Below are 26288 nucleotides of genomic sequence, written 5' to 3' on the forward strand. Positions count from 1 at the left end.
ATTGCATTGCAGTACTTGTATGAGGTGAACTGAAAAATACTATTTCTTTTGTTTTTTACAGTGCAAATACTTGTAATAAAAATAAATATAAAGTGAGCACTGTACAGTTTGTATTTGTGTTGTAACTGAAATCAATATATTTGAAAATGTAGAAAACATCCAAAAATATTTAAGTAAACAGTATTCTATTATTAACAGTACGATTAATCATGTGATTAATTTTTTTAACCACCCAATTAATCAAGATTATTTTTTTAAATTGCTTGACAGCCCTAATACATTTTCTATTGTGTTGTCCAGCCTAGTTTTCAGGGCTTTCATTACTTCCCTTAGTAAACAATTTCACAGTTTGAGAAAGGTCAAAGTTTTCCCTAACATTTATGCTAGATTTCCCCTTAATTTTGTCCCCACACAGAAATATACCCCATCTTGTATTACTATAAATAGTTCTTCTCCATCTTTTGTTTTTACATCCTTCAAAACCTTAATACTCAATGACTCCTAAGCTATTATCCAAGCCATGCTTGGCTCATTTATTCTTTCCTCAAATCAATCTCTATAATCCCAATATCTTTCATTGATTTTCTCTAAATCTGTTCCTCTTTGTGAGCACCTTTTTAGTAATATGGTGCCCCAAAGTCAAAGTACTAGGAGGTATGATTACACCCAAGACTATCATTTCCTCTTTACTCCATGTTTCTCTGTACACATCCAAAAGGTGCATTGGCCTGTTTGTTGCCATATCACATTGCAAACTGATGTCAGTACAGTGCCATATAAATTCATTTATACAATACTGTTCTGAAACGGGGTTCAGCTGGTTGCTGCAAAACCTGGACAGAGATCTTTGAGCACCTCTCCGATGCAGCAAAGATGAAAGTTCCATGGATATTTCTCTCTGAGGTCTGGTCTACACCTAAAACTTAAGTTAACCAAGCTACATCACTCAGGGCTGGAAAAACAGTCTCACAGGACAAAAATTTAGGACAACCTAACCCCCACCTTGGATGCAGCCAGGTCAACAGAAGACTTCTTCTGTTGACATCGCTACTGTCTGTCGGAGAGGTGGATTATCTACATCAATGGAAAAACCCCTTCTGGCAACGTAGGAGTGTCTACACTACAGTGGTACAACTGCGGTGCCATGGCTGTGACTCTGTAGCATAGACATAGCTGGAATCAGCTGACCACAAAGCAGCTGAGAGCTGGATATCAAACCTAACGATTATGCCTACCATGTTTTAAAGGAAATATGTTTAATTTGCTAGATAATGGACACCATGTGTTTGGGAAATGCTGAAGCGTTCTGAAAAGCAAATGGAAATCCAGCTTCTTTGCAATAACACATTAGGATTGCATCCAACTTATCTGATTGCATAGTTGGAGAAAATCACCTGGTGGCCCAAGAATCTTTATTAGTCTAATTTTATTTCTTATAAGTTCAACTAAGATTTTGTAAGCACATTCATGCAACAGCCTTTAAAGTTGTTTTTTCCCTGTAGAAAAAAAGAGGGTTTCAGTTTGTAAATCTGTGCATCACCCTAGTGTATTATCATTCCACTGTCCTCAGGCTGACTCTACAATAAAGGAATAAGGAGTGTGACATTTTGTGACTGCTCATGTTTATGGAACAAAGCCCAGTGTCATCCACCTCAAACACGCGGTTACAGTTTCAGGGGAGTTTGGTGACAGGAAAGAGTTAGTTTTGTCCTCCAGAAGTAATCTCTAGTTCCCTGGTTAAGATCAGCGTTTGGTCCCTAGGAAGCAGCCCCAGTGCTGCCTTTCACCACGGTGACTGTTCAAGCTACACACGCGAAGGGTGGCCGCACGTGGGGAGGGAGGGCGAGCAGCCCAGGGACTCTGGGCACCCCCACAGCCTGGGAGGAAAGGCACTGCTGGCACCGGGGACGCGGCCATCTAGAGCGGGGCTTAGGTCCCTGCCGTAGGCCTGCAGGGATCGCTGCTCGGGCGCTCCCCGGCTGTGCTGCAGCACGAACAAGCAGGAAGCGCGTAGGGTGGCGCGTCCACACGCGGATGTAAACGGCCCCCAAGCCCGGGGCGGCCCCGGGACTCAACAACCCCCGCCTGGAGCCCGAGGACTGACACTCCGACGCCGCGGAGATGGGCACGGACGCGGGGAGCGTCCCCGCCAGGTCTCTGCGCGGGGACCGGCCTGGCCGCGGGCGCGCAGCGTGGGACAGCCCCTTCCGCGGCGGGCTGCAGCTCCCCGCGGGCCCAGGAGTGCGGAGCTGTAGCGACCTTCGCGCCACTGGGCTACACCCCGCTGGAGAAAGCGGGACCTTGCCGCGGCCCCCAGGCCAGGACCCGCCCCAGCATCGCGGGACGGGGTCTCCTCACCTACCCATGCCGGCTTGGGTGCCGGGGCAGCGCGCCGCCCGAGCCCATTGAGGAACGAACAGGAGCCACCCCGCCCCTCCCTCTGGCTGGCGGGGCACGCCCCCGGCGGGCCAAGCCCCCCTGGGAGACGTCACTTCCGGGGGCGCCACATAAGTCTCTCGCGCGGAACTACTACTTTGTCTCGCCAGGCCAGAAAAAAACGGTCTTGGCCCCCGCAGGGCAGGATATCGCGATAGCCAGGTGCGTGTTTATGAATCCAATGTGTGATTGGTTATCGCTGTACGTGCGCGACTCGTTGCGTCCTGGCAACAAGGGGGGAAATATCGCGCAGGGACGCAAGGTTGGTTTCGCGCATGTGCAAATCCTCTCAGGCAAACGGAGCTTAGAAACGGCTGGTCGGGACTAAAGACCCCAGCTTGCATTGCAGTCTCGCGAGGACAACCATTCTCGGCGCATAAGGCTCTATTTTCATCTCTATGGCGACTAAAGTGTTCCAGGCTGCACCGCCTGGCTGGGGGATAATCGGAGCGGTGCATGCTGGGAATCGTAGTTCACGTGGTTCGGAGTACTCCGGCTGCTGCGGCGGAGAGCGGGGCTCGGCGTGGGCTTCCCCAGGGCTGAGGGAGGGACGCAGCCACGCTCAGTCTGCAGCCTAGCATCTCCTGCTCCGAGGCGCTCGCCCTGCCGGCCGTAGCACTGGACACAGAGAGTCCGTGAGTGAGGTGGGTAGGGCTGGGTGGGGGCCTTCTTCGCCGCCCTGCCCCTGCCCCTGCCCCAGAGTGTGACCGCCGGGCTGCCTGGTCCTTCAGCTCCGCTCAGGGCCCTTAGCTGGGATTTGGGATGATTGGGGTTGGGAAACTCCGCTGCCCACTCAGGCGCAGGTCCCGTCTCCTGGCGCGTGTGGCAGTGGGGCTCGCCCATCAGTACTCCCACAGAGTAAACTTCCACGCAGAAAACCAACCCTAGCATTTGCGGTTGCGAAGATAATCTTCAAAATGCGTAACAGTCTACACTAGTGGGGCTCAACCTTTTTTCATTTTCAGACCCCCTTGGAAATCTTAGACATAGTTTGCAGTCTTGCAGACCTCCCCGGGGGCCATGGCCTGTCTGCCCAAGCCCACAGACAGATGGCTCCAGTGCCAGCTGCTGCCGATGGATAGCTCTGCCCACCAGCAAGGTGATATTAACAAGACTTTTTTCAGTTTCATGTTGCCTTGCAGCATCTTCTGGGCAGCAGTGAAAAATATCTGTTTTGCATCCCCACTCCCCCCATAAGTGTTAAAAGAACATCAATGTTGCAAAATCAAGCACTCAAGTTAAGAAATGCCAGAATGACAGTTGCCCATGCAACCTTCATTCACTTCCTTGTGTGTACCCATTATGATCATCTTTAATTATGCAGTCAAACTTTTTTCCCTATAGGACCCCTGCCTCATTCATTACACAGGATGCACTGTGCTCTGGGGAGCTGAGTCAGGGTTGTATAGTGAAGGGGCTTTTGCCTCTAGGATTCATGCTCTATTTGTTTCAGAAGTTGGAAGGTACACAAGGAAAGAAACTGGAGACTACAGGACAAGAAAATACGGTAGTATGTGGTCATGTAATTAAAGACTATCAGAATGCATATGCACAACAGAGGTTATATTAAGATTGTACAGACAACTTGACATTTCCCAGTAATTTCCTAACCTTTTCAGTGCTTGACTTCTCCTTAACACTGTTTTAATGTAGCATTTTGGGATGTAAATTCTTAATTGTTTAAAAACCACTGAATAAACAGAAATTCCATCTTGGAGAACCATATTAACCCTTCAACTTCACTTCATGCATTGGGCCAGATCCTAGCCTCCCCGTTCTCGGGGCTGTGTTGCTTTATACCAGCTGCCTGTGGCCCCTAAATTCTATTCTGGCAGCTGGATCTGAGCCTAGCCTGGCCTGGCCTGGCGCTGTGAGAGGGAGGGGAGAGAAGATGCTGCTGATGAACCATGCCACTTGTCAGTCCTCCTAAGCAGAGGGACTCCTTAGATAGCTGGTTAAGGGCTGCTTTGCACCACTGGAATAGCAGAAAGTAGCGAGAATAGATTCAATAATCTGGCCCAATATAAGCAGTAATATCTGATGAGTTGCAAGACACTTCCCATTCCCTTTCCTTCTATTGTTTGTCATGTTCACTTGTTGAGACATTAATGAAATTGTAAACTGTCTGGGTGCATCCAGACTAGGAAAAGTTGTCATGATGGAGGCGGGTGTTTCCCTGCAACCTGCTCACTTGTTAGGACTATAATTGCCTCATCCACACTGATTTTGACATTGCTAGCTAACAAGCGATTTAAAAAAGCCAGCCTCTTCTAGTTACTCCAGAGAGAATTATGTGACAAAAATAAAAATTGTCCCCCCACCCCCAAAAAATATTCTGCACCCAATATTTTAAAATTCTGCAAGTGTTATTTGTCAACAAATAAATGCGGAGGCTCCACATGGTAGCCCCCCAACACAGACTTGCCAGTGAGACTGTGCCCAAACCTGGCACAGTGCAGGGGCCAGGCCTGCCCCAGAGGTCTGTGTCCTGGGGTCAGAGGGGAGAGGGAGGGCTGCTGGGTGATTTCTGACCTCCATACAGCCAGTGACCTGTGCTCCCCACTGCCATGCTGGAGCCTCCGCATTTAATTATTGACAAAATTTGCAGAATTTTAAAATTGTGCTCAGAATTTTTATTTTTTGGGCACAGAATTTTTTGGTGCAGAATTCCCTCAGGAGTAGGAGGCGAAGCAACTCACTAGTGTTAGCAGCCCCATGCCAGGGGCACCAAGTGTGAGCAGGGAGTCTCAGCCCAGCAGGATCCAAGTGTGGAGGGGCTTAGTGTGGAGGGATCCAGATGTGGGATGAGAGGGTTCAGCGTGGGGCAATCTGGGTGTGCATGGCTCAGTGGGGGGGGGGGGCGCAATGGGGCACTGCAGGGGGTCCAGGTGAAGGTTATTGGGGCTCAGCAGAGGGGGCTGGGTGTGGGGTGATGGGGCTCAGCAGGGGGTCTGGGTACTGGGGAAGTGGGGCTTGGTGGGGTGTGGGTCCAGGTGAAGCTGGTTGAGGTTCAGTGGGGTGGGGATTTGGATGTGGGGGGCTCACAGGGTGGTCCTGGTACATAGGGGGTGGGGCTCATCAGGGTGGGGGTTTGAGGTTGGGGGACTCAGCAGGGTGTGGCTTGGGTACATGGGTGGGGGGTCTGGATGCAGGAAGGGTGGGGTTGGTGGCGGGAGGGGCTTGATGGGGGTCCAGATGCAGGGGGGGTTGAGGCTTGGTGGGGGAGTCTGGGGGGATCCAGTTGCAAGAGGGTTGGGCAGATGGGGGAGCAGCTCCCCATAAAGTGATCCCTCCCTCTGCAGCTGAGAAATGATGGGGGCAGGAAACGGGAGGTACAGAACCAGGGGAAGTTTCTGGAGGCAGGTCAGACCCAGCCACTTAGTGCAGGGGAATTGCACTCTTCCCCCAGCCCAACCAGGACTAGCAGATGAGCCTGGTGCAGGGTACAAGCCACTGGCTGGGAAGGGCTGGGTGCAGGGGGTGAGACTCAGTGGGTGGAGGTTTGGGGGGCTTTTGGTGAGGGTTCTGGTTATGGGGGGGGTGAGGCTCAGAGGGGTCTGGGTATGGGGGCAGGTATGCAGGGGGTTGGGTGGTCAGGGCATGTGTCTGATCTGGCACAGGCCAGGGTGTCCTCAGCCCTGCCCCTCCTTCCCCTCCCCCCCCCCCCCCCCCCCCGCAGTGATTTACCTCTCCACGAGATGCTCCAGGTGCCCAAAACAATACGTCCACGCTTCTGGGGAGGGGCACGTGACCACTCTTGCAACTTCCTTTTGCTTCCCTGTCAGAAAGACATCTAATTTGGTGTGAAGAAAAGCACACAGTAAGAAAGAAAATACTAAAACTGAAACAATCCATAGGGATATAGGAAATTCTTAGTGCCCAGGAAGGAAGCTTATTTAGTTTTTTCCAGCAAAGCACTTAAGTACATGTTTAAGCATTTGCTGTAGTGTTTGTTGAGTTAGCCATCATACTTGTGATCTACAATATAATCTACTTATCAACCCTTTTTTTCAAACTAATATAGTTGCTACCATTGCTGTAGATGAGTAAAGACTTCTCACTTAACCAAAACAAAAGCAGTTTTCCTGCATAGGAAGACATTGGAGAAATTCTAAATAGTGGTGTGTGATGTCATGCTATTCTAACAAATACTGTATGTTATGTGAAAGACATTCACTGTTTCCAGGGACTTGGTGTATGTGGTACTTAGAAAACTTATTACATTTAATGCAGCTTAGCTTTTTAATGCTGTTGTTCCAGCATGTCTGATCTTATAGCAATAGTATAACTCAAAATTGGAAATATGAATGTTGATTACTTATTCTGTTATTTTACATAAGTTAAAACAATCTCATTGCTGTGTAGCTGATCGCTCCTCTCCCCATCTGCTTCTTGCTGTTTGTTATCCCGTATATATCACTTCCACCAGTTGAGTCGGACCAGCCTCTGGGTTGCTCCAATTTATGCTGGCAGTTTACACTTATCGTGGCTCCCAAAGAACCACTCTGCCAGCCAGGATCACCAGAGCATATTGTGTTCAGGCCCCACTCCTGATATAGCCCATCCCCATCCACAAATGTCCTCTATGCTGGAGGACCGGGATCAGCTGGTATAAGCTTAGCTACTCCAGACCTATAGCACCTGAGGAGTCTCTCCTGCCTTACAGCTGTAGTAAGCCCCCTTTGTGTTTCTGCAGTATTACAAATGGAACTTATATGTACATGAAAGTCTGGCCCATGATGTCCAAAATTAGACATTCTATGGGATAAAAGACCTTGTCTTTCTGTTGACCTGTGAAGCACAATTTTAGGTTCCTTAAAAATAACAAAACAACACTTAGACCTGCTATGTGTTATTGATATTTATGAAATCTCATTAATGGCAAACACATGACATTTCATTTTTTTTGGAGGGGGAATATACTGCATATTCATGCATACATAATAATTGTAGAGCTTTTCCCCTCCCAAGAGTTTAACGAGGAAGGTATAAACAGTAAACTGAAAACCAATACCCACTTACACATTACACCAATACACATTTTTAGTGTTCAAATAGAAACATTAATGAGACCATACAAGACACAATGGATCACTTCCAAAGTGACTAGGTAGTGTCAGTTCCTCTTAATCATTTGTCTCTTGTCAGACATAGTATGGAAACTAACATTCTGATTATGTGCTCTGTCACACTGTCCACCTTGTGATGCAGTGCAAGGATGAGTGGGAAAATTGCTTACACACCAAGAATAATTTCCTAATTACATTAAGGAATTATATAGCATGTCAGTCTGCTATGGCCTGATCTTGCGCCCATTGAAGTCAATGTAGCAGGATCAAACTGTAAAAATTGAAACTCTTGCTTATAAATGCTGGATCAGATTTTTTTAAAAATGGACTACTGGAAAAAATCCATGTAACTTGCATGGATTTTTCTGTCTTTCACATGTCATTTATTGGGAATTATTCTGAAGCTACTAATGTTAGACCTAAGCTTTTCCTGTGCTAATGACATATTCTATTAGTGGCATTTCAGTTTATTAACATGGACCGAGGAAAGTCAGCACATGAGTGGGGAAGAAATTGTTACCTGTCGTGCAAAGTCTGATTTCAAAATTTAATTTGCCTGACAGATTAATGAGCAAGATAAGCTTTTGTGGTAATCTCTATTCTGGGAGTTATTTTTGTCTATTTTTTCCCATCAAGATGCCTGTCTGTCTGGGTAGATACTTATATGATCCCCAACCATAGTATTTGAGAGCCTTATAAGTATTTAAAAATAGAAATAGCAATCTCCCTCTGTGGTTTCATTGTCTTTGTAAGGGATGTGATGGAAGCCCCATCGCTTGGATTTTTTACAATATAATTGTAAACAACATCATGTATAGGCAGAGGGATTGATTACGTGATGTGATAGGTGTTGTGTATGTTTTACATCTGAGTAAAGGACGAGATAAATGATGTAGCAAGATGGCCATAAAAATGGAGTAAGGGAACAGAGTGTTTAGCACAACAATTAATATGGCCAGATATTTACACAGGAGAAAATTACTAAGACAAAAATTATATTGAAGTGTTTAGACTATGTAAAGTTTGTTTGAGCAATATATTTACAGAAAACTTTCTTTGTTGTGATTTCAGGAATTTGTCAATGTACAATTTATGAATTCCACTTAGGTTATAAAATCTATCTGTGGCTGTCTTTTACTCTATTCTTACCACAGACTCCTTGCACTACAGGGCAGGAGGGTGGCACTGGGGTCTGTCTATGAAGAGGTCAATCGTTAAAGATCATCAGCATCTGAGTAGAAATTGCCTGGGTGGAAAAAAGAGTAACTGCATCCTAGATAAAACCAGTTTTCTCCAACTTCTCTACACAGTACTAGGGTTTGAAGGAATTGCCTCCCCTCAGGAGAGGGAACAAAGTGATGCAACATTGGTATAGCCCTTTAAAAACACAGCAACTGGATGGGTTAGAGAGACAAAGGATGCGGCAGGAGAAGAACAAAGGGACAGTTTTTTGGAAGGAAAAGGCATTTAGACTGTAGAACCAGCCGAGGCCGAAAGAAATTGACTGCGGGAGATAGAAAGTCTATAAGTCAGAGAAGCCACGAGCTGCAGTCTAGACACCCATGAAGACTCTGACCAAACTCCAAAGAATGCTTGAGTTGTGAGGAAACTGAAGCAGGGAAGGGCATAACGGTGTTTTATTGTTTTTTACCTACATCTCCATATCGCTTGTGCTGCCTAAAGTAGAAAGTCACTGTTTTTAGAAATCCCTTTTGCATAGCCGCTGTCTGTTTGCTTCAACTTTCACATGTCTCTGAAGAGAGAAACTATAAACCAAAGAGCCCATGAGGTTGGAGCTCTAGGAGAGGGTGTGCTTAAGCAACTGGGGAGTCCGGGAGAGCTCTCACTAGTCTCAAGATCTACGCAGATGGACTGCAGTGTCTTAGATCTCAGGAGGGGGTGCTACAAAGAGAATCTGCACCCTGAGAGTCGTCCTACAAACCCAGGGTCCATCATGTGGAACCCAAACACAAGAACGTGGTGAGGAAGGGGGACAGTCAGACATGTGTAGAATTGATATTCAAGCATAAGGGAATGAAGGGGCTACAAGGATCTAGTAACAGTTGGAGCAGCTGTCCCTGCAATACACTGTAAAATATTTGTGCATTTTAGGCAAACAATGGTTCGTAGTGGAAAGAATGGTGGGCTCCATCTGAAACAAATCTCCTATTACAAACGAACAGGAGAATATCATCCAACTACGTTAGCAAGTGAGAGAAGTGGAATAAGAAGAGCAGCCAAAAAATTTGTTTTCAAAGGTTAGAAATATTCTCTCTTGGGAAATGCATTACTTCCTGGTTTCCTTCAGGTGAAGACTTGCTCATAGCACATTGAGAACAGTGTCTGTTTTTTTTGTTTGTTTGTTTTTTGTACTTTCTTTATAAAATAAAACTCTTCTGTCTATCCCAGGTTAGCATATACATGAACTCATTCTCAAAAATAGAAAATCTGTCCCCTTTGGCCTCTTTATCAGCATGTTTAATTGTATTTAAAGGATATGGAGATCCATCTAATAATTAAAGCCCATTTTAGCTACTAGTGAAATCTGTAGCTATTGGGGGACTGAGACTCAAGGAAACTCAAAATGTAAGCCCTTAACTTTAACTCCTGACGACGAGCATTTGGTTTACCACAATAGTTAGGGCTGAAGGGAGTGGCACAGAGCGGATGGTAGTTTGGCTCACAAGGTGTTCATGTAGGAAATGGAGGGATGTGCAAAAAGCTTCTGGCGTGTGCAATTAGCTCTGCCAACAGAAACTGTGAAGCATGTGACCCTCTTAGTCTTAATAGATTATGCTTCAGAGAGACTTTATGGGGGAATGCAATCTCTCTTGTGCTCTTATGGGGATAAGTAAGGGTGCATTGCCCTGTATTCAGAGTTAATGAAGTACTGCAGTAAACAAATATTCCCTGCAAAAGATAGATTTGGTATGTAATTGTACACAGCTGAAAATGATGAATAATAGGAGTTTAATAAAATACATAACCAAGTATATCCAATAGTTTAATAGACTTCTGTGATCATTCTGTCTTGGTGATGACACATAATCTGTAATATTTTTTTCCTTCCAGAAAATAAGTTGTTCTATGTGGGAAAAGACAGGAAACAGATGCGTTTGGTAATTGTTTCAGATGAGGAGAAGAAGAGAGTGCTACGCAAATGCCATGAAAGTGCTGCAGGTGCTCATCATGGCATATCGAGGACTCTGACTCTGGTGGAGTCTAGTTACTACTGGACTTCCATAACAAATGACGTCAAACAATGGGTATGAGTCATAACTACAGAATATCTGATCTTTGTAATAAGCTTAATTGAGATGGTGCTTTTTACTTTGTATAATTCTTTTACAAGACTCGTATCTTTTGCTTCACTTAGTTAACTCAAATAGCTGAACAGATATTTTGCTCATACTTAAAAATAGTGTGTGTGTGTGTGTGTGTTGAGTGTGTGAGCATGTTTGTGCTAAAAGTAAACCCTAAGTTACTTAAGAACATGTTTTTCATTAAAAGCCAATGGGACTTATGATCTGTAGATACTTTTGAAAAAAACACCTTTGTCCCCTTGGCTTCTATGAGATTTGTAAAAAGAAGAACAGGAGTACTTGTGGCACCTTAGAGACTAAAAAATTTATTAGAGCATAAGCTTTCGTGGACTACAGCCCACTTCTTCGGATGCATATAGAATGGAAATTTATTAGAGCATAAGCTTTCGTGGACTACAGCCCACTTCTTCGGATGCATATAGAATGGAACATATGTTCCATTCTATATGCATCCGAAGAAGTGGGCTGTAGTCCACGAAAGCTTATGCTCTAATAAATTTGTTAGTCTCTAAGGTGCCACAAGTACTCCTGTTCTTCTTTTTGCGGATACAGACTAACACGGCTGTTACTCTGAAACCTATGAGATTTGTGTTTTTAAGTCACTTGGGGGCTTTTGAAAATTCCTCCTCAAATCGCTATTGGGCTGATACCTAGCTTCAGTTCAGAGAGAGAGACTATTTTCAGTATTATGAGTAAGTGAAAATGTGGTGTTAGGAAAAACTAAGTTTGTGGGCTAGATCATTGGGACTAAACTTCCAATGCTCCGTGTAGCTTGGGGCCCTGAGTAGCTCTAAGACTCTGATTCAGCAAAGCACATGAACTTAAGATTTTTAAATTATTTTTAAAGTTACAGTGTTAGTCAGACAAAGTCAGAACTACAAGTTTAAGATCCCAATAGGATCAGTGTTTACATATGTGCAAGGTGGCCAAGTAGTATTTTCTGTTTCTCCTTTTCTTGTTAACAGTGTAGCTTAATGCATAGCACAATTGCACATTGTAGACACAGCCTGTACTAAGTGATGGTGAGGGGTTGTGCTGCCTTAGTGAGAACACCAGGAAGCATTCAGACTCAGGGAGACAGAATAAGTGTAGGTGCTCATAGATACATGGAGGCTGCAAGACCACTGTTCACCCCCTTTATGGGATACAGCTTACTATCCCACAACACCCACACTCCTCCAGAATGGCTGGTCAGAGCATGAGAAGGACAGAAATTGTGGCTTTGCCAAGCTTTATCTCCTTTTGGGCATTAGGGGTACATGGGGGAAGTTTCTTATGTGGGACACCCAATTGGAAATCTTCTTGCACCCCTTATCACACAAATACATACAGATTATGCTCCCACAGAATCTGGTCCTGAAACATAAAATGTATATACAGTTACATATACATGTTGTTCAGTGTTGCCAAATTATTGTTGCTCTTGTAGTCAGCTACATTTCCTTATACTTCTGATCATCTATCTAACTTTCATGTTAAATGAAAATAGTTCTTTGCATTTAGTTTAGATAGATATAAGATGAGATCCTGCTAAGCAGATAAATCTGGTCTGTGCAGTGGTATGCCAGATTCTGCGTATATAACCTGTGCAACTAGCCAAAGGAAAATCACCTTAGTGCAAGGGACGTTCTGGTGGCATAAAGCCAGCATAACTTGTCCTATGCACGTCACCGCCCTTCTACCAAAGGAGGAAGCTTGACTGGAGCAAAGGGAACATGACTGGGGCTTCCCTACCTGATGCTGACACAAGGAAGAAAGGAGAGCAGCAGAATACGGACCCTGGACTTCAGAAAAGCAGACTTTGACTCCCTCAGGGAACTGATGGGCAGGATTCCTTGGGAGAATAACATGAGGGGGAAAGGAATCCAGGAGAGCTGGCTGGATTTTAAAGAATCCTTATTGAGGTTGCAGGAAAAAAACATCCCGATGTGTAGAAAGAATAGTAAATATGGCAGGCGACCAGTTTGGCCTAACAGTGAAATCCTTGCTGATCTTAAATGCAAAAAAGAAGCTTACAAGAAGTGGAAGATTGGACAAATGACCAGGGAGGAGTATAAAAATATTGCTCAGGCATGCAGGAGTGAAATCAGGAAGGCCAAATCACACTTGGAGTTGCAGCTAGCAAGAGATATTAAGAGTAACAAGAAGGGTTTCTTCAGGTTTGTTAACAACAAGAAGAAAGTCAAGGAAAGTGTGGGCCCCTTACTGAATGAGGGAAGAAACCTAATGACAGAGGATGTGGAAAAAGCTTATGTACTCAATGATTTTTTTGCCTCTGTCTTCACAAACAAGGTCAGCTCCCAGACTGCTGTGCTGGGCAGCACAGTATGGGGAGAAGGTGACCAGCCCTCTGTGGAGAAAGAAGTGGTTCAGGACTATTTAGAAAAACTGGACGAGCACAAGTCCATGGGGCCGGATGCACTGCATCCGAGGGTGCTAGGAGGAGTTGGCAGATGTGATTGCAGAGCTGTTGGCCATTATCTTTGAAAACTCATGGCGATCGGAGGAGGTCCCGGATGACTGGAAAAAGGCTAATGTAGGGCCCATCTTTAAAAAAGGGAAGGAGGAGGATCCGGGTATCTGCAGGCCAGTCAGCCTCATCTCAGTCCCTGGAAAAATCATGGAGCAGGTCCTCAAGGAATCAATTCTGAAGCACTTAGAGGAGAGGAAAGTGATCAGGAATAGTCAGCATGGATTCACCAAGGGCAAGTCATGCCTGACTAACCTAATTGCCATCTATGAGGAGATAACTGGGTCTGTGGATGAGGGGAAAGCAGTGGATGTGTTATTCCTTGACTTTAGCAAAGCTTTTAATACGGTCTCCCACAGTATTCTTGCCGGCAAGTTAAAGTAGTATGGGCTGGATGAATGGATTATAAGGTGGATAGAAAGCTGGCTAGATTGTCGGGCTCAACGGGTAGTGATCAATGGCTCCATGTCTAGTTGGCAGCCGGTTTCAAGCAGAGTGCCCCAAGGGTCGGTCCTGGGGCCGGTTTTGTTCAATATCTTCATTAATGATCTGGAGGATGGCGTGGACTGCACCCTCAGCAAGTTTTCAGATGACACTAAACTGGGAGGCATGGTAGATACACTGGAGGATAGGGATAGGATACAGAGGGACCTAGACAAATTAGAGGATTGGGCCAAAAGAAACCGGATGAGGTTTAACAAGGACAAGTGCCGTGTTAGTCTGTATCCGCAAAAAGAAGAACAGGAGTACTTGTGGCACCTTAGAGACTAACAAATTTATTAGAGCATAAGCTTTCGTGGACTACAGCCCACTTCTTCGGATGCATATTGAATGGAACATATATTGAGGAGATATATATGCATCCGAAGAAGTGGGCTGTAGTCCACGAAAGCTTATGCTCTAATAAATTTGTTAGTCTCTAAGGTGCCACAAGTACTCCTGTTCTTCTAATCAAAGATAGTGAAGGCTGCTTTAATTTATACTGTGGGTCTAGAACAGCATGCTGAGTCCCAGGATCAGTGGTAGTCAAAGTTAACCTTTAAATTACTTTAATACAGCCACCTCCCAACCTGTGCTGGGGTGGTATTTTTGTTTTTGCTATAGCTGAATATCTATCTCAAATGTTTAATAGTATAAAGAAATGTAAAATGGTGTAAAATGACTGATTGCTATAATCTCCAGCTCTCGTTGGAATGATAATATTTAAATGTTTATTCTAGTGACATTATATCTTCGGCAGACACTTGTTAATAATGTCCCTCTTTTCTTGTTTCTGATCCAGGTGTATGCTTGCCAGCATTGCCAGGTGGCAAAGAATACAGCAATCATAGTACCCAAATTACACCCTATCAAAGCAGAGGATCCATGGACTGCAGTCACAATAGACCTAATGGGACCTTTTAATACCACCCGCAGAAACCATATGTATGTCATAATGATGACAGATTTGTTCACAAAATGGGTGGTGGTTCTGCCACTACAAGACACTTCAGCGGTAGAAATTGCTAAGGCAATTGTCAGTGTGTTTTTCTTGTATGGACCGCTTAAAAAAATGGTTATTGATCAAGCAGAAGAGTTTGTTCATCAGGTAAGAGAAGTCTACCCTAAAAAGACTTTATTTTAGGGAAGATGGTATGTTTGATTATAATACCCTTGTATTCTAGACAATCTGAGAGGCTTAGGTGCCAAATTTACAGTGACTTGTTTATGAAACTGGTGTGTTGCCATTTACCTTTGCAGAGTTGAGGCCATTGACTTTCCTCTCATGATTCAGGGCCTGGTCCAAGCTATCTGAGGATGGGCACTAATTTATAATGCCTTAGATGCCTTAGTCCAGGGATCGGCAACCTTTGGCCCGCGGCCCGCCAGGGTAAGCACCCTGGCGGGCCGGGCCGGTTTGTTTACCTGCTGCGTCTGCAGGTTTGGCCGATCGCAGCTCCCACTGGCCCCAGGTTGCCGCTCCAGGCCAATGGGGGCGGCGGGAAGCGGCGGCCAGCATATCCGTCGGCCCGTGCCACTTCCCGCACTCCAACCACTTCCACTTCCCGCCTCTAATATGCCCCTTTTGCTCCAAAGCAGCTCCTGTTGAACTTGACACATTAAGCAATAAAATAACTATTTTTCATTGTAATGTATTTGCTCCAGTCTCTATTGACTCATCCAGCATAAGGATGTCAAGTGACTTTCCTGAGGTCACAATCTAAGTCAGTGACTCAACCTGAATTAGAACTTTTTGTTGGCCTCCAGCCCTCTGCTGTATGTTGCCTTTCCTTGTGATCTGGTAGAACAGATTTGCCACAGGTGGAAAATACTGTACTACTTAGTGATGCTGAAGAACTTTACATTTTCAAAGCACTCTACAAACACTAATTAACACCTCAGAGTTAGAGTGATAGTAATAACCATTCTACAGATGGGGAAAATGACATAGATTTTGATATTCTTGAGGCCATAGTGAGTCAGTAGCAAAACCAGGTTTAGAACTCAGCATGGGTGGATCCTACACCCATGCCCATTTCTTCAGACCACACTGTACTGCTTAAATTGGAACTTGCATGTAGACGAGTGTATACAAGGCAATCTTTTCTGTCACTCATATATGGTGGTAGGAAAGTAGAAACTGTACTGAGTACCTAATATTTACTGCAGTGTTATACAAGCACTGATTGTTCCTGTGCATTGTGTGTTTTTGTCTTTCAAGATCAACAGAGAACTATTTGAGCTCTTTGGAATGAAACAAATAGTATTGTCCTATCCTCAGACAGATGACACAAATGAAAGAACATGCAAGACAATCAAGACTTTCCTGAACAAGTACTGTGCAGACCACCCCAATGACTGGGATGATAATTTATCTGCCATTGCATATGCTTTTAACTTGACTCCCATGGTATGTGTACATTATGTCACTCTTGTTGGGAGTTGACTGAAGTTGTTAAGAAAGTACCCACTAAGACAAGTACTAAGTTTGCCTGTGTTCTCCCCCTATAAATAGGCGCCAGTCGAAAACACACCATATTTCCAAATGTTTAATCGTAACCCTTATGTGTCTGAGACTTCAAATGTACCGCAGGAAGCACAAGAGGATAATAAATGTATGTTTGCCAAAATCCTTGAAGCAATTAAACAGGCTGATCGAGTATTGGAGGAAAGGAAAGCTACAAAATGCCAGGTAAATACCTAATACTTAAGTGTTCTCAAAGAAGATTGACAAGAGTTAAGGTGAACATGTTTGAAATATTCAAACAAATTCATGATTCGTGCATGATCAGAGATCTTTGTATAACACTTCTGTATGCTTCATGGTAAACTCTGTATTCAATCAATGTTATGAAAACATGCAGCTCCTCTCAGGAAAACAAGCTATAATTCATGTTATTTCTCTATGTAGATTGTGAAAAATAGTATTGATGAACATCAAACTGGAAACAAGGTCAATATTAGAAGGAAGCCAAAGCAAGTAAATCCATTTCATCTTAAAGTTGGACATGAAGTGCTTAGACAAAGGAAAAACTGGTGGAAAGATGGCCGTTTCCAATCAGAGTGGGTTGGTCCCTGTATTATAGACTACATCACAGATAATGGATGTGCAATACTAAGAGATACCACAGGATCCAGACTAAAAAGACCCATCAAAATGTCTCACCTTAAGCCATACGTAAGAAGATCCAATGGACAAGGTAAATCTGTTACTTCTCTAATTCCACTTGCTTTAGTGTCAGACAAGGGTATATTATTGAGCAAGAGGAAATCTTAGCAAATTTATCAGTGTTAATTACAAAGACCTTGTACAGTAGTCCGTGCAGCCGGTGTATTTTCAACAAAGGAGGTTCTGGGGTGGGAACAACATTAAGGAATCATGTTTAAACTCTTCTCCTGTTAGAAGCCAGTTAAACATGATTTGGCCCTAATAACACTAGCTGGTAAACACATTAAAAGCAGATTTAGGTTGAACTATGTTTAAAGATTATTTCTTAACTTTGTTCCTGTCCCAATGAAGACAGGAGCAAAACTGCTGTGATTTTTGCATTTATTTGTTCATGACAAAAAGGGGTAAACTATTTATTTCACATATCTGGAATTTTGGATCATTCTCGGTAATCAAGAGAGAGCAAACAGCTGAATTTACAAATTCTGTAAAAAGTACCTATAATATAAAAAGTCCATGTATAAAGGTGTGGGCAGTTCCTGTGTGTCCCCTGGTGACCCCCCCCAGTGTGGTGGTGCTGCTGCAGGTGTGGCCTCCCCTTAACTTCCCCTAACTGGGGTGGCCATAGCCATGGGTTGGGGGGAGAAGCCAACACACACAAATAAATAACATGTCTTCTTTTTAATAAGACTCCAGCACAGGACCAAGCACCATACCAGCTGATAAAATTCTCACCTCAGGGCCTGGGGTTATGTTTGGGAACTCTGAACCTAAGACTAAATCAGGCTTGGCTGGACTTCTGGAGCCAGAAAGAAACCACTACCCGCTGCAGCACATATGGCTTCTACTTCCCCCTTCTCTCTCAACTTACTCTTTCCTTCCTATTTATATATAGCCCAGCCACAGGGCAGGGACTCCTTGACAACCCTGTTAGTCTGTCCTTACTGAGTAGTTACCATCTCAGTGGACTGTTTCTGGTAGGGTATCTTTCAACCTGTAGTGTACAGGGGAGAATGCTTTTAGTTATATTGCTAATTATTAAGGGTGTGAGCCACAAGGTACCTAGATGCCAAATTCCTATTTTAGGCACCGCTGCAATCCACAAAACTCCTGCTTGGCTGCCATCTAACCTTGTAGATGCCTAAAGTCACTCATCACCTAAGTTTCTCCTGTCTGAGCATGTACACTACTGCCTCACTATAGGGGTCGGGATATCTATCTCCCATCTAAGCCCCAGAGTGAGTCACAAAGCAGGAAAGTTATCTGGCCCAACTAAAGTTGCATGCAGGCCCAATCTGGTAGGTAGCCTCTGAGCACACCTACTGGCTAGCGAGCCTCAGGTGAATTCACACAAAATAGCCCTTATAACCTCCCTTTATAACCTTTAGCCTAACTAGGGGTAGAATACACACACAGGACTCCAGTTGAAGTCCAGCCTCCCCACTAGGCTATGGAATATTCTGAGATGGATCTCCCTCATCTCCCATATTGCAATTGTTCCACCTTTAATTACATAATTGAAGAGTAAAATATTAATTGGGCCAGGAAAATGAGACTTACTGGCTCTAAAGCCTAGCAGTGCGGGCACTCTGCTTCTTCCCCTCAGAAGGAAGGGGGAATTGAAGCAGGGGTCTTGGACATCCTGCGTGAGTGCCCTATCCACTAGGCTAAAGGTTATAAGGGAGTTTCTTCTCCCCTTCCAGTTTCTTTCAGGCCCCACATGCAATTTAAAGTAAGATCAGCGTGCCTGGTTCATGGATTGGTTGTTAAGCAGATAGGTGGATCTGTACAGCCCAGAGTTAGATGCCTATTTCCAAAAGAAGGGCAGGGCTTAGCGCGCACACATCTTGTGAGCATCTCCCATTGGTAGTTTAAGGTGGCTGCCCACCTAGTGTGCTGGCTTTTGTGGATCCCATTCTTAGGTACCTATTTCTCTTCACTTACTGTATGGGGAGACAAGGCACCTCACCTCAGGCTTCGCAGATTGCAGTGTTCCTGTGACTTTTCTAGGCACCTTACCACTCAGTTTTACAACCCCTAAGTCCCTTCATGGATCTGGGCCTAAAGTGTTATACTTAGGGAGAGAGTTACTGAAAGTGCCCCTACTCATAGGGCTCTGGGCAGCGCTTACCTGGGCGGCTCCCCGAAAGTGGCGACATCCCTCTTGCTCAGCTGCTAGGCAGAAGTATGGCCAGGCAGCTCTGCATGCTGTCTCCGCCAAGAGCGCTGGCTTTGCAGTTCCTATTGGCCAGGAATCCCAGCCAATGGGAGCTGCGGGGGCGGTGCCTGCAGGCGGAGGCAGCGCGCAGAGCTGGCTGGCCACACCTCTCTGCCTAGCAGCTGAGCAAGGGGGATGTCACCACTTCTGGGTATTTCTCCAGGTAAGCACTGCCCAGAACCCACCTCACCCCATCCTGTGGCCCAACCCCCTGCTCTCTCCCACACCCAAACTCTGCTGCTGGGCTGGGAAGGCCCCGCCAACCACTACCACCATTGGGGGTTCCAGGCCGCGCGCCACTGCCAGCTCTCCCTCTTCTTCCCTCTTCCCCCGTCCCCCCAACAGCTAGACCGCCCTCTTCCACCAACCAGCGGGGCCCCCAGGCAGCCCCCCAGCAAGTTTTATTCATTGGTATTTTTAGTAAAAGTCGTGGACAGGTCACGGTCCATGAATTTTTGTTTACTACCCGTGACCTGTCCGTGACTTTTACTAAAAATACCTGTGACTAAAATGTAGCCTTACCCATGGCCTCTAATAAGCCACCTTTACCCCAAAAAAGATTCCAACTGCAATCCCCCAGGAGTTTGCAGTCTGCTATGGGAAGAGCTGGATGAATAACGGATTTTTCAGTTTACTGACAATTCTGAAAAATTTGTTTTGACCTAAAATGAAACATTTCCTTTCACTTTTGAGTATGTAATGGTTTTCTTAATTATTTTTGTTTAGAAATTTCTTTTAATTTTTAAGAGTTTTCTTGAATTGAAAATTTGAAATGCTTGATGGGTTGGGTTTAAGGTTTTTTTGTTTGTTTCGTTTTATTCTTTGCTTTCGTAAAACAACAAAAAACATGTGGCTAAATCACAATGAACTCGCTAAATGTTTTGGTGTAGCCAAGTCTCCATCTTTGACTGAAAAAAATTTCACCCATCTCTAGCAGAGGTGGGTTGCTTAGGCTCAGCCTGCCTTTAACAGTTGAAATTCCTGACTAAATTATACATGTTTCAGTCCTCCATCCCAGCTGTTCTCTATGGTGACACTAGGACCAGACAAAACCTCCGGGGATCCTGCTGGAGTTAACCACACAGACACTGGAATGTGTTTTCGTTTATTTAAAAAAAAAAAAAAAAAAAGTTGCTGAATGGTTTAATTCAAAAGATCCTAATGCAAATTAGCAGTTAGCTAAATATTTCACTCTTTGGATTCCCTTGGTCAGCAGCCATGTGAGACAGGACTGTAAATCTGCAGATTTAGAGAACTCAATAATTCTCTTCCTTTCTAAAAGGTAAGGAGTGTCAACCTGCACTGATTTTTAAACACTGAACAGCCTCAACTCAAATGAAAATCTTCAGTGCTTACCAGTCAAATTACAACCCAGCACTTGGGCACAAATATCATAGAAGGAGGCGTAATATCAGTGGCGCAAGTAGATTTTTAACTCTCACTGGTAGGATACCGCCCCCTACACTGTTCCCCCTCACAAAAAATGTTCCGTGACCAAGAGCCATGTGTGAATACAAATTTATACCCGCGCATGTGGATATCTGCGGATAGAAATCAGTATCTGCTGAATCCCAGGGCTCTCCTGGGAACTGCAGCGGTGAAAGGAGCAGAACATGGGGTTGCCGCTCCCAGGAGCCAGTACCCTCCGCTGGCAGCTCCACCACCTCTTCCACGCAGCTGTGTCTCCTGTCTTGGGTCTGAACAACCCAGCCAGAGGACGGAGCTGGAGGAGCGGCGGCCCCATATTCTGCTCCTTTCGCTGCTACAGTTCCTGAGGTTCTGCGGATATCCACATCCGCAGGTATAAATTTGTATCCGTGCGGGGTTCTACAATTCATTCTTGAAAATGTATCTTTCCGTTACGGCGTACCAGCAATAAATTTCTTAATGATACGGTGTACCTGACTGTTTCGGCTTACTTGCACCACTGCTTAATATACAGTAGCATTCAATCTTTCCTTTTTAAAATGCTTTCAGTCTGCAGTGTATGTATATACAGTGTGTGTTTTCTGACATATAGAACACATTGTGATGTAGTATAAAGGGTTTAAGGTTTTCTAGCATGCATTTGGGATGGCCACATTTAATCATAAGTATATAAAGAAAGAAGAATCCAGGATCAATTGCTATAAAGCACTGATTTCAGCAGGAGCTGTGCTGGTGCTCCGTTTGGCCCACAGACACACAGCAAAATGAAGCATTAAAAATAAAGGAATGTACACCACTATGATGGCATTACAAGCCTTATCTTAGAGGAGAGGAGACTGAAAATTTGGTGCACATAGACATTAAGGGCCAGAAATTCTGTCCATATTGTAAGATTGACTTCACAAAAATATTCCAGCCATGCTATTGAAACTGCTTTGAAAATGGGTTAGCACCCAGCATCATCCTTTTTTAAGTCTTTCTGTAATTATATAGAATGACTTTAAATGAAGTAGAAAGGGCCACTCTAACCAAAATGTTCTTTGTTGTTGCAGACAACCATTGTTTCTTACAAGGTGCAATAGTGGTTGACCATGACTACGTTGGCTTATCGGAAAGTTTGTATGGGCTATGCCCACAAGATACCATTGCCGAAGGGGAAGTAAATACCCTTGCAGCAAACAATCTGCTGCCTCCACCCTGCAAAGATGGTGAACCATCAGAACGTAAAAGTCGGTCTGAGTTTACTGAAGATCATAGCATTCTGCCAGCTAACTCAAATCCAGAACAATGGTCTTCAGCCTGTTGGACTCTTCAAACCAAGCTAGAGGATACTTAATAAAATCCCACAATGTTTCACTAGAAGAAATGGTCCTATTCTTCTCTGGTGGAATGGAAAGGACTTTAGTAGCTTTAAATTCCTTAGCCAAGTTTTAAATATTGAAATGTTAGATACTATTATTCCTAAACATATACAATTGTAAATACAAGTATGTGTCTGGTAATTAGTTTGTATATATGCACTGACATGCTATGCTTGTTTTACAAGGAATATGGGAATAGTTTAGTAAAAGCACATTTCACCACTATACAATGGGCAGTGTGGTCCTAGCCACAGCACGTTAGTCCTTAACCACAAAAGTACAGCATAGCATTCCATTTTATGGCCTCTTCACTAGTCATGTGGGTGGTTCAAGAGCTCTGACAGCTCCAGGACTGTAAGCTGAACAACCTGACCAAAGTCTGCCTCCAGCTCCAGGAAGGTGAAGTGGTTCACACCCTCTTACTATTCTACAACTTTGTTTCCAGCTCTTTGGGGAAGGTGTGAGGTCTGCCTTTTATACCTTCTATTCTTCATCGCTGGCACAAGACTCTACACCCACATGAAATAGCAGAGCTGCCAAAGCGCAGTGCAAGAACTGTTCTGCTTGAGAAACAAATAGCCCTACAGTGACATGGGCAGAATTTCACCAGTTTTACTCCTAGCCCATCAAAACGCTTTAAGGAAAGGAGGTTTTTAGTCTTTTAGTCACGTTGAGGCTGCCTAAAGCACAAACAGGGACTGTCTCTGCTCATCTCCATATCATCTTCAAAGCAAATCTCAGAGATGTAGCCTCCTTGCAGCGTGAGCACCACACCACTGGGTTTGTGTAGGTACTTAGGACTGCCTGGCTGGATGCTTAGTCTGTCCCTGTCATTGGTGATTTTTATCATGCCATCATGTGATTGACCGTGTAGTGACAGTCCTTGGTAAATGTGTTGAGTGGTTCACTGATCTTCCAGCTCTGAATCTGTCTGCAGTCTCCCTTACCATTCTTTCTTTTCATAAAAAAAAACTTGCTCTAAACCTAGGAAGAGCCCTGCTCTTCCTGACATCCCCACATCTTACCTTGTCTCTCTCTGAAAATTTACTAAGATGAGTTGTGAGCTGGAGGGGAGAAAAATTACCATGTGTGCATGCATAGGAGCTTTTGTACTTGTGTGCTTGGTGCTGTGGTGCACCTTTCAGAGTCCCAGAACCACAAAACAACACAAGGGGGCTAGATCCAGGAACCATGGAAGTAGATAATTACCACCCATTGGCTTAAGCAAAGGAGCCCAGGGCTGGGAGCTTTAGTCTAACCTCTTTCACTGACTGGTGTTACTTGTTTTCTGCACTTCATGACCCCTATTGTTGACCAAGGCTTCATACTTCCAGTGCTATTCCCCTTAGTTCATAGTTTTGATAACAGTACTAGAAGATGCAGAAGAGCTGGTTGGAAAATAGTTCTTCTGCCTGAGGGAAAATTTTGATGAAAAGTTAGTTTCACTTTTTTTTTCATGGAGAATTTTGATTTTTTTTGGTAAAAATTGAAAACCAAAAAATTTCAGCTGAAAACCAAAATCTTCATTTTGGCAATACCCCCACAGGGCAGATAGGGAGTATAAATTTAGGTACTTTATGCCTCCATTCCTCTCTTTGGGATGGGCTCCCTGGCCAGCCTGTATCTCCCCACTTGCCTAGCTGCTGTGGTACATCACTGGAAACTTGGTCTAACTGGTGAGCCTGGCCCCTAGAGGAAAATGGGGGCATGAGGCACCATGCTAGCGTTTCCTAATCTGATTTTTTGGGGTTTGGCCCAAACCTTTTCAAGTGATAAATATTTGGACAAAAAGTAGAAATAGCTGCAACAAGCAGACATTACTCGTGAAAAAATTATTTTTGTCATAAACCCAATTTGCCACTGATAAACAGTTTTCATTGAAAATTGCTTATTGAAGGATCTACTAGGAAGGGAACCCAGGACCAAGATTTTCAAAAGCTGCTATTGAATCTAGGTGGCCAGTATAAGATGCCTGTAAAAGAGACTTAACTGTAAAAACTGCTGAGTGTCCTCTGGAAAATCAGGTCCTGAACATAGAGGAACTCAGTTTTGCCCACTAAGTGACACTGCCTGTTGGAAAGAATATGCAAAACCTAGGTGCTTGGCTATGCTGTCTGTAAAATAAGTCTGCTTTCCACATACCCACTTTACCAAGCACTTTTGAGACCTATGGATGACTGAGGGTTATATCATTCATAGACAAATACACAGTAACCAGGAAACCAATATCTCAGACCCCTGCTTTAACCACCAGTTTGCACTCGCCTCCCAGAACCAAGAATAGAGTCCAGTAATCCTGATCTCCAGCATCCTAGTGCTATTTAGAAAACAGTGGTGCATAATGCACTTTCTTTGGCTCTGTCTTAAAACTTTTTAAAATAAAATCTTAGGAAATTCCATTTACAAAACCATCATTATTAAGGTTAAAAAGCCAAGCACTCAAATGGGAAATAACTGTAACCTTAATTGTGCCCATGTGCTTTATCATATAATCTGGAGATATAGGATCACATACTATTTTTATAGGACTCCTGTTTTGAAGTAGAGGGCCAGCTGTTCTGAACCATTGCCTGCTCCCTGTATTCCTATATTTTCCCAATTGGAATTTCACCCATCAGGGGTCAGCCTGGCAGCGCCAGCTCCTCTAACCTCACGTCCATAGCATAAGATGCACTCTAGCAATCCCCAGCTAGGGGACAGTCTCTTGGCTTCAGGAATAAGATCAGACAGAGAACTAGGGAGCTGCCTCCTTTGTTTCCCTCACCCCCCTGTGGGGTTCAGCAGAGCATCTGACCTGGATCTTTTTCACCAGATACTAACTGGCCTTCTCTATGTTTGTGCAATACCTAGCCTCATGGGGCCCTGATCCAGATTGAGGTCTCCAGGCATCAGTATAATACAAATAATTAATGAGCGCTTTCGTAGTTACAGTGCCCAAAATAGAGAGCACCAAACTGACTATGTGTTGGACAGGAAAGTAAAGGGTTGAATGCACTAAAAGGAATGACTAGAATACATGATACTAATATTTCATATTTCCTGGTAATTGCATAGTGGCAGCTACACATGAGCTCCTCAGCTCAGCTGACTAGATCCCTCGCTGGGTGTATATATAGTCAGGAAGATATTTAAGAGTTTTAGGCAAATTAGCAAAAGGAATTGGGAATTTCTGGAGACTTGTTCAAATTTGCCATAACAGCCAGGAGCAAAATTGGAAGAAAGGCAGGAGAAAGTCTGAACCATTTCTGCAGGTAGGGTTGACAACCAGCCATGCTCAGAGAAGTATCATAGAAATACTTCATACACTTATTATAGAAAACTATTCTACTGACCCTGTTTGTGACATTCATTGAGTTCTGTCTTCCAGGAGAAAACTCAGACCCACTGTTTCATCAAGACTGCCTGCCTGCTCTATCCACTGCACACGCATTTAATTTACAAGGGGACACGCCTCAACTTCCCTAGTCAATTCTGGGTGGTTTGTGACACATTGTGGTGTTTATAGCTAGAAGGGGGAAAAATGAGCAAATATGTTCAGGGAATTCAGAGAGAGAGAGAGGTGAAGTTGGTGAATTCCCCAGTATAGAAACATGAAAATGTTTCTATCTGGTTAGTGTACTAGAATTATTTACATATGCAGTTAGTTGAAATAAATGATGGAAATTCACTATGCTATTGTAAGAGGGTTTTGTTCAACAGTAGATGTGTGTTTAAACAAGGGAGCTCAGAGTATAACAATGACTTCTTGACCTTGCCATTTCTCCTGCGGGGGTGGTTATAAACATACTATCCTAAAATGTTTACTTTTTAAGTACGGACAATGTATGGACAGTTCTTAGCTTTTTGCAGTCGGCTTAATATTCCACAGTGGAGAAGGCTGTTATGAGTCATCATGTGCTTTTCACAACAGGCAGCTCTTGGAAATGACATTCTTCAGGACTAGATTAATTTCTTATTCATGTGTACAGCCAAGATCTATGACCTTTTGTGACACATGTAGTTATTTTAATGATCTAGCATAATAAACTGTTATCACAGAAGCCCCTCCTGATATTTTCAAAAGTAGGCAACGGCATATGGCATATTTTTCTTTTGGGAATGGAGCTGATGCAGACAATTAATGGACTAGCTAAAAATAAGATGGGTGAACTCTAGAAGCTCAGCAGGCACTGGAAACAGGAAAGCACATCAGCAGCCATCATAATCTGCTGGCCTAAGTTGAGTGCACTTCTCTGTCTTGCTCTCAATTCAGTCTAAGGAAATGCTATTATAAGACATTGATGGTAGGAAGAGTTTTAAATTAAAAGAACAAAAAATGATGGGGAAGAAAAGAG

General features: G+C 44.1%; 2 protein-coding genes across 21 annotated transcripts in view; one reads left to right on the top strand and one right to left on the bottom strand.

Moving 5' to 3' along the window:
• Nucleotides 1-2449, bottom strand: part of PPIP5K2 (diphosphoinositol pentakisphosphate kinase 2) — a 90381-nt gene extending 87932 nt beyond the window's left edge. For 10 of the 12 annotated variants that reach the window (XM_054032170.1, XM_054032175.1, XM_054032174.1 and 7 more), the window contains exon 1: nucleotides 2363-2409. The gene's annotated coding sequence lies outside the window, so the exon portion shown is untranslated. Of the gene's footprint in view, nucleotides 1-2358 lie in introns of all 12 variants that reach the window. The other 2 variants (XM_054032168.1, XM_054032167.1) reach the window with 2 other exon arrangements.
• Nucleotides 2450-2501: 52 nt separating this feature from the next.
• Nucleotides 2502-25994, top strand: GIN1 (gypsy retrotransposon integrase 1). Of its 9 annotated transcripts, XM_054032457.1 has the most exons (10): nucleotides 2642-3080; nucleotides 3890-3946; nucleotides 8816-9485; nucleotides 9618-9763; nucleotides 10578-10771; nucleotides 14581-14886; nucleotides 16000-16188; nucleotides 16294-16470; nucleotides 16690-16978; nucleotides 21646-25994. In XM_054032457.1, the coding sequence occupies exons 3-10, from the start codon at nucleotides 9253-9255 to the stop codon at nucleotides 21927-21929; spliced, it is 1818 nt and encodes a 605-aa protein (XP_053888432.1). In that variant the 5' UTR covers nucleotides 2642-3080; nucleotides 3890-3946; nucleotides 8816-9252; the 3' UTR covers nucleotides 21930-25994. The 9 variants fall into 9 exon arrangements, with proteins under 9 accessions (XP_053888437.1, XP_053888438.1, XP_053888436.1 ...); XM_054032463.1 differs by lacking the exons at nucleotides 2642-3080; nucleotides 8816-9485 and adding an exon at nucleotides 2509-2598 and having other exon boundaries at nucleotides 3890-3943; XM_054032461.1 differs by lacking the exon at nucleotides 8816-9485 and having other exon boundaries at nucleotides 2641-3080; nucleotides 3890-3943.
• The last annotated feature ends 294 nt before the right edge of the window (nucleotides 25995-26288 follow it).

This window comes from Malaclemys terrapin, chromosome 6 (genome assembly GCF_027887155.1).
Source record: "Malaclemys terrapin pileata isolate rMalTer1 chromosome 6, rMalTer1.hap1, whole genome shotgun sequence".
Taxonomy (NCBI): Eukaryota; Metazoa; Chordata; order Testudines; family Emydidae; genus Malaclemys; species Malaclemys terrapin.